The following is a 19877-nucleotide window of genomic DNA, read 5'->3' as shown; positions in this document are numbered from 1 at the left end:
CGAGGAAGGGGTAGGTATGGCCTTGATAGGTCTACCATTGAATGCTACAAGTGTCATGAACTTGGTCATTTTCAGGGGGAGTGCACCAAGAAAGACAAAGATGGAAAAGTCAATTACGTAGAAACAAGTGAAGAGATGTTGCTGATGGCCTATGTGGATGTCCAGGAAGCTGGTGGAGAAGAACTTTGGTTTCTAGACTCAGGTTGCAAGAACCATATGAGTGGGAAAAAATGAGTTATTCTCAGAGTTAGATGAAAGCTTTAGAGAACACTTGAAGATGGGAAACAACTCAAGCCTTGCTGTGCTGGGAAAATGGAACATTTGAATGGAAGTGAATGGTCTCGTGCAAGTGATTACGGGAGTATTCTATGTGCCGGAATTGAAGAACAACTTACTGAGCATTGGTCAGCTACAAGAGAAGGGCCTTGCCATCCTCATGCAACATGGAAAATGCAAAATTTATCATCCTGGGAGGGGTTTGGTCATGGAAACAGAAATGTCTTCCAACAGAATGTTTATCATTCTTGCTCGCTCACTGTTAAAAGAACAACATTGCTTCAACTCGACTATTGAAAATCAATTTCAACTTTGGCACTGTAGGTATGGTCACTTAAATTGGAATGGTCTTAAGGTACTTCAACAAAAGAAGATGGTGCAAGGATTACCACAGTTCAAGACCCTTGCAAAGATGTGTGAGAGTTGTCTGGTAGGAAAACAGCAAAGAGATCCATTTCCAAAAGCAAGCACATGGAGAGCTTTTCAGATTCTTCAACTGGTACATGCTAATATATGTGGCCCAATTAACCCTACTTCAAACAGCAAGAAAAGGTATCTCATTACCTTTATTGATGATTTTAGTTGAAAGACATGGGTGTATTTTTTTGTTGAAAAATCAGAAGCCTTTGATACTTTCAAAAGCTATAAGGCTAAAATTGAAAAAGAAATTGGAGCATGCATAAAGAGGCTTCGTACGGATCGAGGGGGCGAATTTACATCACGCGAGTTTACAAACTTTTGTGATGAAAATGGGATACAAAGGCAATTAATTTCTGCGTACACTCCCCAACAAAATGGGGTCGCAGATAGAAAGAACCGAACCATCATGAATATGGTTCGAAGCATGCTTTAAGAGAAAAAGGTTCCAAAGACATTCTGGCCAGAAGCAATAAACTGGACGATTCATGTTTTAAACAGAAACCCAACACTTGCAGTGAATAATATGACTCCAGAAGAAGCTTGGAGTGGCTATAAACCATCAGTGAACCACTTCAGGGTTTTTGGGTGTATCTCTCATGTTCATGTTCCTGATAACAAGAGAGTTAAGCTTGATGACAAGAGCTCAAAGTGCATCTTGCTTAGAGTAAGTGAGGAATCAAAGGCATATTGACTATTTGATCCAGCTTCTCATAAAATAGTCGTGAGCCAAGATGTGATTTTCGAAGAAGACAAAGGCTGGGAATGGGACAACAATCATCAGAAGGCAGCTATGGAAGATCTTGAATGACCAATGGAAGAAGTGGAGGACATTGAAGAAAATGGAGAGGAAACTGATGAGAGCCGAGAAGATGGATATCCTGACCAGATTGATAGCTCAGTTAACTCATTTAATGAGTTAACAAATGAAGACTCCAACACCCCCAGTGAAGGATGAATCAAAAGACAACCCATATGGATGAGCGATTACGAGAGCGGGCAGGGACTTTTTGAGAAAGAAGACATGGCTTACCTGGCCATGTTTGTTGATAGTGATCCAATTTCGTATGAACAAGCCGAGAAGCATGCAAAATGGAGAGAAGCAATGAACTCAGAAATTGAAGCCATAGAGAAAAATGACACATGGGTGTTAATTGACCTGCCACGAGGGGGAAAATGATTGGTGTAAAATGGATCTATAAAACGAAGATTAACGAGAAGGGTGAAATGGATAAATACAAAGCTCGCTTGGTTGCAAAATGGTACAACCAAACCCATGAAGTCGACTATGCTGAGGTGTTTGCTCCAGTTGCTCGCATGGACACCATTCGACTTGTGATCTCATTTGTAGCACAAGAAAACTGGTCCATTTACCAGTTAGACGTTAAATCGGCCTTTTTACATGGAGAACTTAGTGAAGAAGTCTTTGTTGCACAACCTCCTGGACATGTACAAAAGGGTCACGAGCAGAAGGTATACAAACTCAAAAAGGCTTTATATGGCCTTAAACATGCTCCCCGATCTTGGTACAGTCGTATAAAGTCCTACTTTCTCAAGGAAGGATTTACAAAGTGTCCCTTCATCAAAGCAACGGATGGAGGTAAAATGTTGATTGTTTGTCTCTATGTAGATGATCTTATATTTACTGGAAATGATGAGTTAATGTTCAAAGAGTTTAAGCATTCTATGATGGCTGAGTTTGATATGACTGATCATGGGAGGATGAGTTACTTCCTTGGTATTGAAGTGCTGCAGAGGCCGGATGGTATATTTATTGGTCAATGAAAATATGCTCAAGAGGTATTAGAGAGGTTCAACATGGATCAGTGCAACCTAGTCCATAATCCTATTGTTCTTGGTTTCAAGCTTGTCAAAGATGAAGATGGGGTACGGGTTGACATCACTCTCTATAAACAAATCGTGGGCAGTCTAATGTGCTTGATTGCCACACGTCCTGACATGATGTTTATAGTGAGTTTGATTAGTAGATATGTAACGCCCCACTTCGAATAAATTCTTTAATTCGGGAAATAATGTTATTATTTTTTATAGGCCCAACCTAAAAATCATTTTTAGTTGATTACCATTAATTGTTTATTTTCTACTATATTCAATTCACTAATCCTTACATTAAATTCAAAACCGACTAAAAAAACATAAGGTAAAACTCAAATTATTTACTAAATTCCTTTCTTTAATTCTATGTCTTGTTTCCGACCTTGATTCATAATTAAAAAAAATTTAAACACTAAACGTACAAATTTATTCTCATCTTGTCTCTGTTTCCTTTTATAACACACTTCTCATTCTAAGAATTATTTCTCGAGTTATTTAAGGCTGCATCTAACACTGTTAGATTGCCTACGTACCCTGGAGTGGGATCAAGCCTTTCGTAGTTCACATATTCCAAAATTAAACAAAATATGAATATATTCAGTTAATCTAACATATACCAAAATCATATTAATATTCAAACCACAACAATTTGATCTCAAAAACATAATTAGAATAACGAAATTCGCATAAAGAACAATTGTCGGCTCCCTGGCCATGCGCCGCCGCACCCACTGCCGCAGGTGGCGGTCGGTCGCCCTGACTCACAGAAAAATTCAATTATTTCTAAAAATTCTCAAAAATTACAGAAAGGAAGATCTCAAAGAGTAGAGAAAACTTTATACATGTGACCAAGTCCAATTTGGTCTAGAAAGGTTCCAATTTGGCCCAAACCCGCCGGAACCCTAGAAATTTGGATGTCCTCGACTCGACTCCATAGCAGCTCTGACGCCCCAAACCTTGTTTGGGCTTTATTCCTGGGTTCTCTAGGAACATGTTGGTGGTGGTAATTGGAAGAGTTTGTTTCAGATTTGGTGGATCGCCACCTATGAACTCACGCACCCACCGGTGGGGTTTTGCACAGTTTCAGGGTCAATATCTATCTAATTTATGATAGAATCAGTCAAGGGGAGGTCATGGAACCTTTTTAAGATGGTTTGGTAACATAATTCGTCGGAAAAACCGACGAAAAGCCACCGGAGGAGGTGGAGAAAGCCGGGTCAGGTCGATGGCATAGAACCGGGTCGAAGGATCTAGTGCACTTCCTTCCTCTCCTTTCCCCTCCTTTCTCTCTTCTCTCATTGGTCACTCTCTTATCTCCCCCTTTCCTCCTTGGCTCATCTCTCCCTCCTTTCTCTCCTTTATCTTCCATCTCCACCGCCTAACTTTTCTTACTTTTAATCTGGGCCACACACGTGGCCTTCCAAATTTGGCTCCAAAAATCTGGAGCATTCTATAAATGATAAATTTACAATTTTACCCTCGACTTTAAGCGTTAATAACTTCTTCGTTATATCTCCAAATTGCGTTCCGTTTGCGCCTACGGGTTCGTGAGATCGAGCTTTATTCAAAAACAGAAATTTTGACCTTGAAGGGTCTACATATCTTCAATAATTAATATCCAAACTTTAAACCTCGTAACTAGTTTAATTTAAAACTAAAATTTTATGAATTAATATAAATTCCCAATTCTTTTTACATATTCATAATTATGAATACCCAATTCCTATATTTACATTTTTCAGGGTATTACAAGATATATGGAGCGTCCAACTGAAATTCATCTACGAGCAGCTAAAAGGCGTTGAGATACTTGAAGGGCACAATCAATCTTGGGATGTTCTACAGGAAGGGAGGAAACGAGGAGCTTTTTGGGTTTACAGACAATGACTATGCCGGTGATCAGGATGATAGGAAGAGTACTTCAAGGTATGTTTTTATGCTGAGCTCAGGGGCAGTGTCATGGTCTTCGAAGAAACAACTAGTGGTCACTTTGTCTACTACCGAAGTTGAATTTATTGTTGCAGCATCAAGTGCGTGTCAAGCAGTGTGGTTAAGGAGAATCCTGCAGCAGCTTGGTCGTGATCAATGTAAGATTACCACAATATACTATGATAATAGCTCAACAATTAAGCTTTTAAGGAATCCTGTGATGCACGGCCGTAGCAAACACATAGATGTGCGATTTCACTTTCTTCGTCAGCTCACCAAAGATGAAGTTGTGCAGTTGGTTCAGTGCAATACTCAAGAGCAAGTTGCAGATATAATGACTAAACCTCTGAAGCTTGATGTGTTCCTGAAGCTACGTGACTTGTTGGGTATTTGTTTATATCCAAGTATAAATTGTTTGCTAATAGGAATCAGTTTAAGGGAGGATGTTGAAGTTTTTAGGGTTACCAAGCTGATAGGGTTGGGTTTCCTGGTTTGTAGGTTTGTTTCAAGTAGTGGATAATAATCCCTAACTTTGAGGAATACACTTGTTTAGTTTGTTTCTATCACTAGTCATGTACCACATAATTAGGGTTGTGTAAACGTGGGTTATGATTTCCTTTCCAGTTTGTTTTGCATGGCTATTTAATGCCATTGTATGCTCTTGAATTCAATAAGAAATATTCTCCCAGTTCTTGTGTGCTTGATCAAATATACATTTCTGTCAAACGTTCATTCTTGGTTTTAACAATTTCTACATTCGAATGAATTGTCAGGTAATGTTCCATCATCGCTAGGAAATCTTACTTCATTAAGCAGTTTGTATCTCCAGTCAAACCAGTTACAAGGCAGCATACCACAAAGTCTCGGAGACTGCAGGCTTATGTTATATTTGGATCTTTCCCACAACAATCTTAGCGGTCCAATTCCAAAACAAGTCATCAATTTACTTGTTGCGTTGGATCTATCTAGAAACAAATTTACTGAATCCATTCCCATGGAAGTAGGTAACTTACAGCATCTTGTTTTCTTGGATGTTTCTGAAAACAAGTTATCTGGTGAGATTCCACAAAGCTTAGGGAGTTGCACAAGTTTGAGAAGTCTGTATCTGAGTGGGAACTGATAGCATTCAACATTGCTCACTTCTCGTCAATATTTATGTTTTCATGTCAAGGCAGCATATGAGAACTGATAGCATTCAACATTTCTCACTCCTTATCTAATGAAAAATAGTTTTGCTCCTAACATTCAATTCCACCGATGACTGGTTTATGAGTTTCAGCCAATTCCTCTCACCCTGCGGAAATCCTCCTTATGACAAAAACACAACCCGATTGAAACAATAATCTTAACCATGACGACAAATTAGCAAGGAATTATAGCAGTGATGTCAGGACTATTGTTTTCATACCTGTGCAGTCAGTAGAGAGACTCTTTGGCAATCACCTGCAACGGTACACAAACACCATCAAATTTCCAAAATCGGAAAAATTACCAAAAAAAAAACCCTAATAATTACATTTTTTTTTCTAATGCTATGGTTCGGTTCAATTGAGAAAGGGGTATGCAAAAATCAAGAAATCAAGAAAAGAATTGCGAAAAAGGATATTTGTAAATAAATTTTTGGGATCTAGGATGGTGATACCGTGGAAAAATTTGCAGACCCCGATTAGCTCACAATCTAAGATAATTCGAGGGTGTACAAGAAAAATATTACCTTCTCCGGACCCAAAAAAGGTCGGAAAGGCCTGAAATTGGCCGGAAAAATAAACACCCCAAGCTGGGCTTATGGAACTCTTCGGTCGAGGGTAGATTCGAGCATGCAAAGCTCGAATGTTGTTGTTGGCACTCTCTTGAGTCGAATTGTTGTGGTTGCAGTGCCAGCCGCCAGAAAACGTCGATTTTTGGATTTCTCGTTCGAACGGCAAGTCGGAGTTGGTGAGGAGCGAAGGGGGAAGAGAAAAAAGAAAAAAAAAATAAAGCGTATATATATTTTCTCTGACTGTTGCAGAGAGGTAATAAATAAAATTTAACAGGGATAAAACGGGAAGCAAACTGGCTTGTGAACAGTGAATCAGCTAGTTTTGTGGTTTAGTCAAGTATAAAATATCGATGATATCGGAAATATCGGTAGTCCAAAAACACGGAAATTTTGATGGAAATATCGGGATATTATCGATATTGATAAAAATTGAATAAAAACTACGAAAATTGTAAGAAAAACTTGGAAATTTTTATTGAAACTTTGCAGGATGTTTATTTAGTCAATTATCTATTAGTTTATCACAAAAAATTGGAAGGAAATGCATTGCATGATAGATATAACTGATTTAAGTTGATTATATAGCGAGTTAACAAATATTGTGAGTGTAGAAAATATGTAGTAATTAATAAAAGAAGTTTAACACACCATAATCATTTATATATAATGAATTAGTACAATATTTTACACTTTATACATTGTATGGTAAGATACATGAGTGACTTAGCAAGATCTAAAATATCGATGATATCGGAAATATCGGTAGTTCAAAAAAATATCGGTAGTAAAAAAATACGGAAATTTCGATAGAAATATCGGGATATTATGGATATTTTAGACCATGGTTTTAGTGTATCAAATTTAATTTGGTTGTGACTTCTTGATTCTTATTATCGTAAGAATTTATATTATTTTTGTATTTTCTTAAATTGCTCCAACACCTTCTTCTATAAAGTATTCAATTGTTTCTTTCAAATTATCTAATGTTAACAATAATCAGTTGTGTCTTTTAGCTAATGCAGCTTTCATTATACATAAATTCTGTCTTGCAAGTTGCAACCAATACATAGTTTAGTGACGTGACCAGTTCAATAAATGCTTATACATCACCAATTAAAAATTATTCCAATTATTCCATAAATGTAGGTCATGCACGTCTCCCAGTCCCATGAGAGAGTCTCTTGAAATCATAGACGTTGAAAATCATTCATGTTCTTTTTGAGTTTTTGCGTCAACTTAATTACCAAACGCACTTAATATCAAGAGCTATAATTATTGCATGCGTATATATGCATAGTTAGGGAATCCTGTTGTTGAAGATGCTTATTGGAAAGTGACCTACATATGAAATTTTCAAAGATGGTCTGAACCTGCACAAGTTCGCTCGGATAGCTTTGCCTGAACTGGTTGAAGAAATATGTGATCCCGTGCTTCTTCAAGTAAACGAAAGCAGCACACATAGTAATACTGCAAACAATAGGAAAGGTCCATGATGATCAAAGGCAAAGATTTGCTTGTTCTGCAGATTTGCCGAGAGCGGATGAATATTGGACATGTTGAAGGACTATGCCTAGTAAGGGATGTACTAACTGGAACCTGGATTCCTAGAATTCATATGATCACGGCCTAAGCAGGACGCGATCCAACTGATTTTGTTCGAGTACTAAGTCAAGGATTCGGGCCTATTTCATAAGCTTTCTAGACTCTTGAGTTACATTTGCAGAATTGCAGACATGAACAATATTGTAAGCGTCAAAATAAAAGATTAACATAATATTTTTCATAGTATACAACAACAACAAAAAAGCATTTTCCCACTAAGTGAGGTCGGGTATATGAATCTTAGAACGTCATTGCGCTCGGTTTTGTGCCACGTCTTCCGTTAGATCCAAGTGCTCTAAGTCTTTTCTTAGAATCTATTCAAATGTCTTTCTAGGTCTTCTTCTACCCCTTCAGCCCTGAACCTTGGTCCTGTAATCGCATCTTCTAACCGGAGTGTTAGTAGGCCTTCGTTTCACATGTCCAAACCACTATAACTGATTTTCTCTCATATTTCCTTCAATTTTGGCTACTCCTACTTTACCTCGGTTATCCTCATTCCTAATCTTATACTTTCTCGTGTGCCCACACATCCAATGAAGCATTCTCATCTCCTCTATACCCATTTTATGTATGTGTTGATACTTTACCGCCCAACATTATGTGTCATAAAGCATTGCCGGCCTTATTGACAGCCCATAAAATTTTTCCCTTGAGTTTTAGTGGCATACGACAGTCACACAACACGTCGGATGCACTCTTTCATTTCATCCATCCAGCTTGTATTCTATGTTTAAGGTCTCCATCCAACTCTCCGTTCTTTCGTAAGATAGATCCTAGATAGCGAAAACAGTTGCTCTTTGGTACTTCCTGATCTCCAATCCTCACCCCTAACTTATTTGAGCCTTCATTTGCACTGAACTTGCAATCCATATACTCTGTCTTTGACCGATTTAGGCGCAGACCTTAAGATTCCAACCCTTCTCTCCAAGGGTTCGCATTTACTCCTTCATGAGTTTTATCTATCAACACTATATCGTCTGCGAAAAGCATACATTATGGTCTTATTCGTGGCAGTTTGCTGCATAATTTCTTTATGCGCTTCAGGCATGGTGTGAAGAAGTCAAGTAATTGTTCGGCAACCCGAAACCCTTGGTCATGATGTTTATCAAAGTAAGATATTGTCCTGCCAACTCATAACCTGCATCTTGTTACGTCACTCTGCCTTGCATAATTTAATCACCAGAATTCCTACTTCTGCTTACTGAATGATGGATATTCATGGCCCAAGCTTATCTTCATTTCGATCTCTATGACAAGAAAAAGAAGAACCACATGTGGAGATAATCCCATTTCAGCAAGAAAAAAAAGAAAACCACCGCTAGCAAAACTGACAATGCGGAAGCTGAGAAAGATTAAGCAAATAAACAACAGCGCGTGAGGAGGAGAAGGATGGCTATCGTTGAATTGAATTGGACATGTTTTGCCGGGGGACAGAAATAGGGTTCCAACGAAAGGGGCTCAGCATTTTCCTCACAGCAAGTAACACTAGAAGAGTTATGTGCCAAACCCAAAGGTCTGTACCATTTCACGGATCCAGATCCTCTCCGAATCTCTCTCGCCAGATTCTTTCCAAAAACTACAATCCTGGCCCTTAATGCAGATCATGTGGCCAGCAATCAGTCTTAATTTTTTTAAATCTTCTCACCCAACTAATTCACTTCTCCCCTGCGGGACGGCCATGATTAGAGTTTCATTAAGAGAGAGGATCTGGCCATAATTTCCATTCAAATTTTAATTTGAATATTCTAATAGATTATGATATATAAAAATTACTATGAGTCATAAAGCGAAGGCAACGACAGAGATATCCAAGAAGTTTCCGTAGACTTTGAGCAACCAATTTGGACTCCAAAGTTTACTCCTCCTGTTAACTTTAACTTTCTATGTCTTTGAGTCAACTTACAATGTTTTTCATCGACACCTACATTTGCTGCAAGTTTTTGTTTTGCTTCTGTTCATGCATATCACTTCTGCTTCAAAACTTGATCCTTGTTTTGCAGCCGCAATGGAGTTCTCAGTATTGTAATCAGAACAGTTTTTACAGAAAAAAATGCAAACACAAAAATATATTGGAGCCCTGCTCCCTTCTACTTCATCTTCTCCATTTACCATTTCTATTGCAGCTTGCAGGTTGAGATAGGGTCCTGAGATTTGTGATCCTATCATCTCGCTGTCATGGCCGCGCAAGTTTCAGACTCCTTTGAAGCTTCAGTGCGTGCTGCGTTCCGTGAAAGTCTGGCACCCGTCCGCCATGAACTTTCTCTGTTACGCCGTGATTTGGCTCTCGCAGTTGGGGGAGTTTCTGATCCAGCCCCAATGATTTCCGATGATGCTGAATCAATCGATCTCGGTCATCCCAGACTTCAAGGAGACGACAATCCACTGAGAATTCCATCGCCAATCGGAACAATAAAAACTAAGAACGGAATATACCCATCAGGAAATGTCCAACTAAACAAGAAAAACTCCACAATGTTGTAATGGAAATACTGGGTTTCTATGAGATACGCCTCACAAAGAATGCCAGGCAAATTACGAAACAGCAACTACAGCCTCGGGGGTAGCCGCCACAACTGCAGCCTTGGGGGGAGCAGAAGTACTCGGTTTTGCATCCTTGGTGGGAGCTGGGGCTCGAGGTGAAGGCTTAAGGTGGGGAGGTGTATTATGCTTCAATTTTAAAAGTCTCTGCCTCATCCTCGAAAGCTCGGTTGGCTTTCCAGGCTTTGGACCTTGGACAACGAGAATGGATGGCTTCCTTTCCATATCCTTCTTCCCTCTCTTCTTCTCTATTGCTGGCACCTCATTGGGGATGAGGTCCGCAATTGCCTTCCAGTAGTTCTTGTCTACCCCAGCATGAAACTTCTCTTGATTAGCCAGGAACAGCTGAGAAACGCCAAACTATAAGTTCAAAACAATATGTCAGAAATGCAAGTTAACTCCTCGCTTCTTCATACCTTAGAAGTTAGATGCCAGAGAGATCAATATGGATATTAAAGGCAAAGAAAACCATAAAGTTGCGAGAAAGTTCAATTCCAAAATGTTTAGCTAAAAGGACTAGAGTTCAGAAAACCATTAACACGACCAATATTAGTAGTATTTCTTTTGCAATGAAGCCTAACAGGGAAACATTGTAGATTTGCATAGCGAATCCTTTAACAGTTGTGACCATCACTTAGTTGAATTCAGAAAAGTTCAGTCCCAGCAGAGAGAATAAAAGTTACGATCTTGTAAAAAGTTATCAATAACCAAGCTGAGTGGATGTCGCGAGCTACATGTCAACTATCTGTGGCTCTTCTTCAACGCCTATTTCAATCAAGTATTCAATTATTCAATGAATCAGCAATTCAAAAACGAAAGTTAAATGAAATAAACAAACTATAAGCATCAGCTGAAAGAATCTTCATATGCATTCCAACAAAAAACTTAAAACTGAGGCAGTAAAGTCTGAAATCGACATTACTAGAAGAGCTCAATGAAACAAAATACTGTGCCGATCATAATATTTTGGAAAGCTAAATTGATCAAACCTTCTCCCTTTCCCTGTTAGCAGCCTTGTTATTTTCAGTAGTGATCTTCCTCTTCTGGTAGAATCCCACCTTGAATTCATCAGCTTCCTCAATTATTTGAACCAACAACTCCTTTTCTCTCTTCTCCTTCTCGGGATGAATCGCATTCTGCCTGAATGTCACAAAAGCTCGGATTATTATAACTCCCTTACAACCTCACAGAATTCAACCATTTATTTCTCCCACCACCTCCAATACAAACATAAAATCACTTTCTGATAGTCAATAACTACAATTTGACAACAATCACGAATCCTTTTTCAATTCGAATTCAGCTCCACAATCTTATACGAACAATCGGCACGATAAATTCATAAAGATTTGATATCAGAAAGACGATTACTGATCACCACGCATGCAATTCTTGAAAATTACTGAAATCAAAACAACAACTTCCACTCAATTTCTCAGCAACAGAAAGATCAACCCAAATCAAAACCAACATCTTCCACTCAATTTCTCAGCAACAGAAAGATCAACCCAAATCAAAACCAACACCTTTCAACTAAATTGCACAAAAGTCCAAATTTAATTGACATACAGAACTATCGGTTCAATCGAAAACAATCAGAATTCGAGACCCTACCTCTTCCATTTCTGAGAGCGAAACACTCCTCAGGCAGCATCTCCGACGGAGGCGGCAAAATCGGATAGTCGGACCCGCCAAACCCTCCATCAAAGCCCTGGCCGTTCGATTCGGCGTAGATCGACGGAGGAGAGAGGGCCTCCGACGCCGGCTGAGTGGCGAAAGCGTCGTCTACGGCGGAGCCGTGGAAGATAAGGAAATCGGTGGCGGAGTCCTTGAGCGACTCGGAGTCGAATCGCTGGGAGGAGAGTCGGGGGTCGTAGCCCAGGTAGCCGTCGTCGTCGAACGGGCGAGTTGACACGGTGGCCGGGACTGAGTCGTCTTTGGGCTGAGTGAACGAGGCCATGATTAGTCAAGTGCACTGACGAGCGAAATGCTCCCAAAGGCAAAAACTCACGGAGGAAAAATATCGGCACGCTTTATGTTGGGCTAGGCCGACTCACTGGGCCTTCATTTGGTGCCTGACAATATTTTAATTTGGATGTTTTTGTGATTTTGGGTTCGTAAGTTTAATTCTCCTCGATTCGGTACCCAGAAGATGAGGTTCTCAAGGTTGGATGTTTCCTCCTCAACTTCTTCCTTCCTGCTCGATTTGGATTGGAACGAAAAAGCTCCAACATGGGATCAATTTCTTCCCCCTCACTGATTATTTATTTCACTATTTCATGCATATTAGTTGTTTCAACGGTGGGTGGTGTTAAAGAAGGAAAGGTCCAGCACGATTCAAGTAACAAATCAATCCAGCAAATATCAAATTAATTGTAACATATTTTCCTATTCTGTTGTATGCTAGCTTAATTGTAGTAGTTAGTTTAGCATCAATTACGTCATAGCTATTGTATATAATCTTATACATTGTGTTGAATAATATTACAAGAGAAAGTATTTACTCAAACAAGATTTCATTGATGGTAACATAGCAGAAAGCTCTTGGTGACCTAAAACAACATCCAAATACACAAACCCTAGCCGCTACCCATGGGTGACAGCAAAGAGACGAAATCGAGCTCTAGGTCCATATCTCGGAAGGGACAAAGTATGATCCTAATCATCCATTCTACCTACACCACTCAGACCAACCCGGAGTGTCCCTTGTGACGTAGCCACTAAGTGAGAACAACTATAGCACATGGAGCCTTGCCATGACTATGGCACTGCAAGCCAAGAACAAGATGGGCTTCGTCGATGGCTCTATCAAGAAACCAGCTGAAGGTTCACAGGAAGATATGCAACAATGGGGACGATGCAACGTGTTAGTAAAAACATGGTTGCTCAGTTCCATCTTTAAGGAGATATTAGCCAGCGTGATATATTGTGAACTAGCATCTCAAATTTGGGCAGAACTTAAGGAGCGTTTTTCCCAGGCTAATAGCATGCAACTATTTCACATAAAGAGTGAGATATCCGATTGTGTTCAAGGGACCATGACAGTTGGTTCTTATTTTACCAAGCTCAAGGGACTTTGGGACGAGTGCAACGCTCTTCTTGCCATTCCCGCATGCAATTGCGGGGCCATGAAGAACGTTAGTGACTACATGCAAATTTAGAAAACTATCAAGTTTCTGATGTCATTAAATACGAATTTTGGAGCAGTTAGGGGGCAAATCTTGTTGATGGATCCTTTGCCCACAATCAACAAAGTATACTCTTTAATCCTTCGTTAGGAACGACAGCAAGACGTATCTGCTGGGAATGTACTAATAGAGGCAACGACATTTGCTGCAAAGGGGAGTAACCGCGACCAAGGGAAGGGGACATAAAAAAGAAACCTAAATGCTAAGTGTGAAAAATGCGACAAGACGGGACACAAAACTGAAAAATGTTGTTCTCATCTAAAATGTGATTTTTGTGGTTGGACGGGTCATACAATTGACTACTGCCGCAAATACAAGAAAGTTTGTGAGGATGAGCAACGCAACAACAACACACGAAGAGATACTTCCAGAGGTACAATGTCTTCTCTTCTGCCTCGGACAAACTAGAACCGTCTAGCTCATTCCCGTTCACTCTGGAGCAATGCAAACAAATCCTAAGCATGCTGAACACCAACAAATCAAATGCAATGGCACATAATGTTGGTAATTCTACAACCTTTAGTGACTTGTCACGTAAAGCATTTTGTTTTTCTTCACATGGAAAAATGATGTCTTGGATATTTGATAGTGGTGCTACCCACTACATGATTTGTTCACATACCTTGTTAACTTCTTGCATACCTGTCCATAATAGAATTGTACAACTCCCAAATGGGTCTTATGCCAAAGTTACACATGTTGGGAAATGGTCTTTTCAACCCAATTGATTCTTACAGATGTTCTTTGCCTCCTATCCTTTAGTCTGAATCTCATTTCAATAAGCAAACCCACACTCACTTCCTTTTGTATAACCATCTTCCTTCATCGTTATTCTGTCATACAAGACCTACGTTCGGGGAAGGTGATTGGGACGGGAACTGAGAAGGAAGGACTTTACTACCTTGATAATTACAAGCCTGCAACCTACCATGTCATCCAAACATCATCTCCTGCTTCTTGGCATCAACGCCTTGGTCACCCCTCGCATAAAGTTTTACGTTTTCTTCCAAATTTTGTTAGTTCAATCAAGCCTTGTGATGCTAGTGATTGCCTTGTTTGTCCACTGGCAAAGAAAACAAGAACTCCTTTTCCTTTAAGCTCAATTTCCACCGTTAAACCTTTTGAATTATTGCATATGGATTTTTGGGGTGGTTATCACATCCCTTCTTTTTCTGGTGCTCGTTATTTCCTTACAATCGTCAACGATTATATTCGTTGCACATGGGTGTATCTCATGCGTCATAAATCTGACACACGCACATTTTTTATGCATTTCATTGCTCTTGTTGAGACACAATATATGTATACTGTTAAAATTATTCGTAGTGACAATGGTCCAGAGTTTAACCTTGACTCTTTTATTCATCAAAGGGAATTTTCCACCAAACAAGTTGTGTTGCAACACCTCAACAGAACGGGGTTGTTGAAAGAAAGCACTGTCATTTGTTGAACGTAGCACGAGCATTACTTTTCCAAGCCAAATTACCTAAACAATTTTGGGGGGTAGCCATTCTAACCGCCGCCTACCTCATCAATCGCACACTTACACCGGTTCTCAACGATAAAACTCCATATGAACTCTTGTTTCGTACTCCACCTCAATACACGTACCTTAGGGTTTTTGGATGTTTGTGTTTTTCCTCCACACACGCACACCGACCTTCCAAATTTGATGTTCGTGCCACTCGCTGCATATTTCTTGGTTATCCACATAGCCAAAAAGGATACAAGGTTTATGACATTGAACTCGGAAAAATGTTCACATCTCGAGATGTAACTTTTCATGAACATGAATTCCCATATGCTCACATCTTCACTGCCACTGAACCCATTATCCTCATTTCCATGGACATGATGATGATTTTGATCCCACAAATCATACCACTCAAAAAACACAAGCAACAACCACCAATTCCCTTTCATCTTTACCAATGACACCAACCATAATCACTTCACCAATGCCACCTTTTCCAATCATCAGATTACCACCATCTGATCCTATCTCGCCCACATCCGATCCTATATCACCACCACCCAATCCTATCTCACCACTTCCAGAACCAATTCTTTGTTGTTCCACCCGTCCGACACATACACCTTCGCACCTTAATGATTATCAGGTTGATGTTGAGCTCCCTTCTAGTCCCGCATCTGTCTTCAACGTGGTTCGCAAGTCAGGTACATCTCACCTTATTTCTCATTATCTTACATATGACCAATTATCCATTAACCATCGTGCCTTTACTACCTCACTCACCCATGTCAAAGAACCCAAAACATTTTCTCAAGCCATGCAGGATGAACATTGGAGAGCTGCCATGAGATATGAAATCAATGCCCTCCAAGCCAACAAGACTTGGATGCTCCGTTCACTACCACCCAACAAGAAAGCCATTGGGTGCAAATGGGTTTACAAAGTTAAACCCAATCCTGATGGTACTATCGAAAGCTATAAGGCTTGATTGGTGGCGAATGGTTATAGCCAAGTAGAAGGGCTCGACTACCGTGAAACCTTTGCCCATGTTGCCAAGCTAGGTACAGTTCATCTTCTCCTTGCCATTGCTGCTGTCCAAGGGTGGCATTTACACCAACTCGATGTTAATAACGCATTTCTTCATGGTGACCTTCATGAGGATGTATACATGTCACTCCCATTTGATTTTGGACGAAATGGAGAGACTTGAGTGTGCAAATTACACAAATCGTTGTATGGACTTAAGCAAGCATATAGACAATGGTTCTTGAAGTTGTCAACAGCTCTTAAATCTGGTGGTTATCATTAATCACGAACGGATTATTCATTGTTCATCCAAACACGAGGTGCTTCATTCACAGCGCTGCTTGTTTATGTAAATGATATTATCATGGCCGGTAATGATTTGGGTCAAATCGAAGCAACAATGCGCTTCTTATTTGAAAGGTTCAAGCTTAAGGATCTTGGAAAGTTAAAATATTTCTTAGGCTTAGAAGTTGCACGATCAGACAAAGGCATTACAATCTCACAGCGGAAATATGCTCTAGAAATTTTGGAGGATACAGACTTTCTTAGTGCAAAGCCTACGAAATTTCCCATGGAGCCGAATCTCACACTTATGCAAACTGATGGTGCATTACTAAATGATGCCTCTGTGTATAGAAGACTTGTTGAAAGATTAATATACTTGACGATTACGAGACATGACTTGGTGTATGCGATACACAGTCTTAGCTAATTCATAGACAAACCTCGTATTCCACACCTTGCTGCTGCACATAGAGTTCTGCGGTACATCATGTTGAAGATCAAAGATCTGTAAAGAAAACAAGATTCTAGAGAGAGTTTAGACAGAGAAAGAATCTAGAGAGAGATTGAGTTGTTGAAGAATAAATCTCATTAATTCCATACTCAGTACAAGGTGTATGTTATACATAAATACTCACTAATGCTGACTAAGCATTCTAATACAACAAACTCTAACAAACCAAAACTTAACAACTAAGCTAAGTATCTAGGTATTAATCTGATACATTGTGTTCATGATTAGTAGATAGTCATTCAGTATCCTTAACACACCCCCTCAAGCTGAAGGGAGGAGAACAAACTGAAAGCTTGTGACTGAGAGTAGCAAAACGAGATGCAAATAAGGACTTAGTAAAAATATCAGCAATCTGAAAGAGAGTAGGAACATGATGAATGCTGATATGATCGTGAAGAACTTTTTCGCGGATGTAATGGTAATCAATCTCGACATGCTTTGTTCGAGCATGAAAAACAGGGTTTTTAGCTAATGCAATAGCACTTTGATTATCACAAAAAATCACAGGAGGGCGAAGAAGAGGAAAAGAAAGGTCCTGCAAAATTTTACACACCCAAGTGATCTCAGCAGCAGTATTGGCTAAAGATCGATACTCTGCTTCAGTAGACGATCGTGCCATAGTGGTTTGCTTCTTGGCACTCCAAGAAATCAGATTTGGACCCAAGAAAACACAATAGCCACTAGTAGATCGTCGGTCAACTGGACAACCGGCCCAATCAGCATCAGACCAAGCTGTGAGAAACTGATTGCCTGGTTTAAACCATAAACCGGAGTCAATAGTACCCTTAAGATAGCGTAAGATCCGTTTGACAGCCTGGCGATGAATAGTACGAGGAGCATGCATGTGCTGACACACTTGATTCACTGCAAAAGCCAAATCAGGGCGAGTCCATGTCAAGTACTGAAGAGCACCAACAGTTGATTGATAAAGAGTAGGATCGGAAAGAATAGTGCCAGAATGATCCAACTTGGCGGAACTCACTGGAGTAGAACAAGGTTTGACACCAAGCATATCTATCTTCTTAAGCAAGTCCAAAGCATATTTGGATTGATGAAGAAAAAGACCGGTAGAGGATCTGTGAACCTCAATGCCAAGGAAATAATGAATATCTCCCAAATCTTTGACAAGAAACAAAGATTGCAACTTCGAAATGATGGATTGGCAAACAGTAGGAGAACTCCCAGTGATGATAATATCATCCACATAAACCAGTATAAAAGTAATAGTAGAGTTTTTCTTGATAAAAAGACTAGTATCAGATGAGGAAGAAACAAATCCCAATGAGAGAATAGCACCATAAAATGCTTCATACCAGGCTCGGGGTGCCTGTTTAAGACCATAGAGTGATATTTGCAGTTTACAAACGTGATGAGGATTGGCTGGATCAATAAAAGCAGGTGGTTGCACCATGTAGACGGCCTCTTTGAGGGAACCATGAAGGAAGGCATTACTCACATCCAACTGGTGAATAAACCAACCATATGTAATTTCAATAGAGAGGAGAAGACAAATTGTAGTAGGTTTAGCTACAGGACTGAAAGTCTCAAAGAAATCAAGGCCTTCTTGTTGATGAAATCCCTTGGCCACAAGCCGAGCTTTGTAGCACTCTATATAACCATCAGCTTTATGTTTGAGTTTGAACACTCATTTGCAGCCTACCAAATTATATTGAGGATTAGGAGGAACTAGAACCTAAGTACCGGTGGACTTGAGAGCTTAATACTCAGCCTGCATTGCTGCCAACCAGTTTGCATTCTTAGAAGCTTGGAGGTAGGTGGTTGGAGTGAGAGGAATAACAGTAAGGGAATCAACCGTGGGAGGAAGATGATGTTTAGTTGCAGTGAACACTTTAGGCTTGTGGATTCCGGCCTTAGCCCTTGTAACCATGGTATGAGTATTAACTGGAATAGAAGGTGCTGGAGGTTGATCAATGGATGCAGATTCTGGAGAATGAGCAATGGAGGTAGAGTCTGGAGATGGAGCAATGGATACAGGTTCTGTAGGTTCTGGAGAAGAAGAAGTAGGAACGGGTAAAGGTGTGGAATGAGGAACTGGTATGGTAAAGGAAAAGGAAGGAGCGGATGGTGTAAGAGAGGATAAAGAAGAAGTAGTAGGGGAAGTAGGGAGGTGCTTAAAGGGGAGGGAATTTTCATCAAAGACAACGTGTCGGGAAATGTACAGCTTGTTGGTAACTGGATCGAGGCATCGGTAACCACTGTGATTCAAACTGTAGCCCAAAAATACACAGAGCTTGCTCTTTGTGTCCAGTTTGTGAGAACTATAAGGTTGCAACCAAGGGTAACAAACACAACTAAAGGTCTTCAAGGTGTGATACTTAGGTGCAGCCTTGAACAATAACTCCCAGGGACATGATAAAAACTGAGAAGGTAGTCGATTGATGAGATACACAGCAGTTTGAAAAGCTTCTACCCAAAACTTGGATGGCAAACCACTGTGAGATATCAAAGTCCGACCCATTTCAACAATATGCCTGTGTTTCCTTTCGGTACAACCATTCTGCTGTGGAGTGTGAGGACAACTCAACTGGTGTATAATGCCCTGAGTATTAAGAAATCCTTGTAAAACAGAATTGAGAAACTCACCCCCTGAATCAGATCGTAAGCACTGGATCTTACTGTCAAACCAATTCTGAACTTTCAAAACAAATGTTTTAAGAACAGAACAAACATCAGATTTGAAGTGCAAAGGATATAACCAACTATATTTGGTGAAATCATCAACCAAAACAAGATAGTATTTATAGCCAGTACATGAAGGAGTGGGAGAATGACCCCATACATCAGCATGAATGATATGAAATGGCCTAATGGATGTACAAGGTACAACAGAAAATGGAAGCCTAGAAGCTTTCCCAAATTGACAATCAGAACAAAAGGATTGTTTATGTACTGAACCAGCAACAGGCAGTTGACTTTTATTAACAATCTTATTTAAAACAACACTAGAAGGATGTCCAAGCCTTCTGTGCCATATATTGATGTCAGCTTGAGCAATCATAAGAGCATGAGGAGAAA

At 39.9% G+C, this 19877-nt stretch overlaps 2 protein-coding genes and 1 long non-coding RNA gene across 3 annotated transcripts; all 3 read right to left on the bottom strand.

Moving 5' to 3' along the window:
• Nucleotides 1-5564: 5564 nt before the first annotated feature.
• Nucleotides 5565-6415, bottom strand: LOC108173260 (uncharacterized). The gene is made up of 3 exons (XR_003771428.2): nt 6173-6415; nt 5867-5901; nt 5565-5766 (listed from the first exon to the last, which is right to left on the bottom strand). It is a non-coding gene; the product is annotated as an uncharacterized lncRNA (long non-coding RNA).
• A 3211-nt stretch (nt 6416-9626) lies between these two features.
• LOC103432812 (clathrin light chain 2-like) lies at nt 9627-12317 on the bottom strand. The gene is made up of 4 exons (XM_070825791.1): nt 11972-12317; nt 11884-11890; nt 11347-11497; nt 9627-10702 (listed from the first exon to the last, which is right to left on the bottom strand). The coding sequence occupies exons 1-4, from the start codon at nt 12315-12317 to the stop codon at nt 10352-10354; spliced, it is 855 nt and encodes a 284-aa protein (XP_070681892.1). The 3' UTR covers nt 9627-10351.
• A 4759-nt stretch (nt 12318-17076) lies between these two features.
• LOC139197812 (uncharacterized mitochondrial protein AtMg00810-like) lies at nt 17077-18252 on the bottom strand. The gene has a single exon (XM_070825790.1). The coding sequence runs from the start codon at nt 18250-18252 to the stop codon at nt 17077-17079; it is 1176 nt and encodes a 391-aa protein (XP_070681891.1).
• Between the last annotated feature and the right edge of the window lie 1625 nt (nt 18253-19877).

The sequence above is a fragment of the Malus domestica genome, chromosome 07, assembly GCF_042453785.1.
Source record: "Malus domestica chromosome 07, GDT2T_hap1".
Classification (NCBI taxonomy): domain Eukaryota; kingdom Viridiplantae; phylum Streptophyta; class Magnoliopsida; order Rosales; family Rosaceae; genus Malus; species Malus domestica.
This window is presented reverse-complemented; position numbering and strand designations above follow the sequence as displayed.

Excerpts from the sequence above, each read along its gene's own strand:
- LOC103432812 (XM_070825791.1), bottom strand. The coding sequence starts at position 12,317 with ATGGCCTCGTTCACTCAGCCCAAAGACGACTCAGTCCCGGCCACCGTG. Across the intron at positions 10,703-11,346 it reads CTAACAGGGAAAGGGAGAAG|CTGTTCCTGGCTAATCAAGA; the intron begins GTTTGATCAATT and ends GGCGTTTCTCAG.
- LOC139197812 (XM_070825790.1), bottom strand. The coding sequence starts at position 18,252 with ATGGTGCAACCACCTGCTTTTATTGATCCAGCCAATCCTCATCACGTT.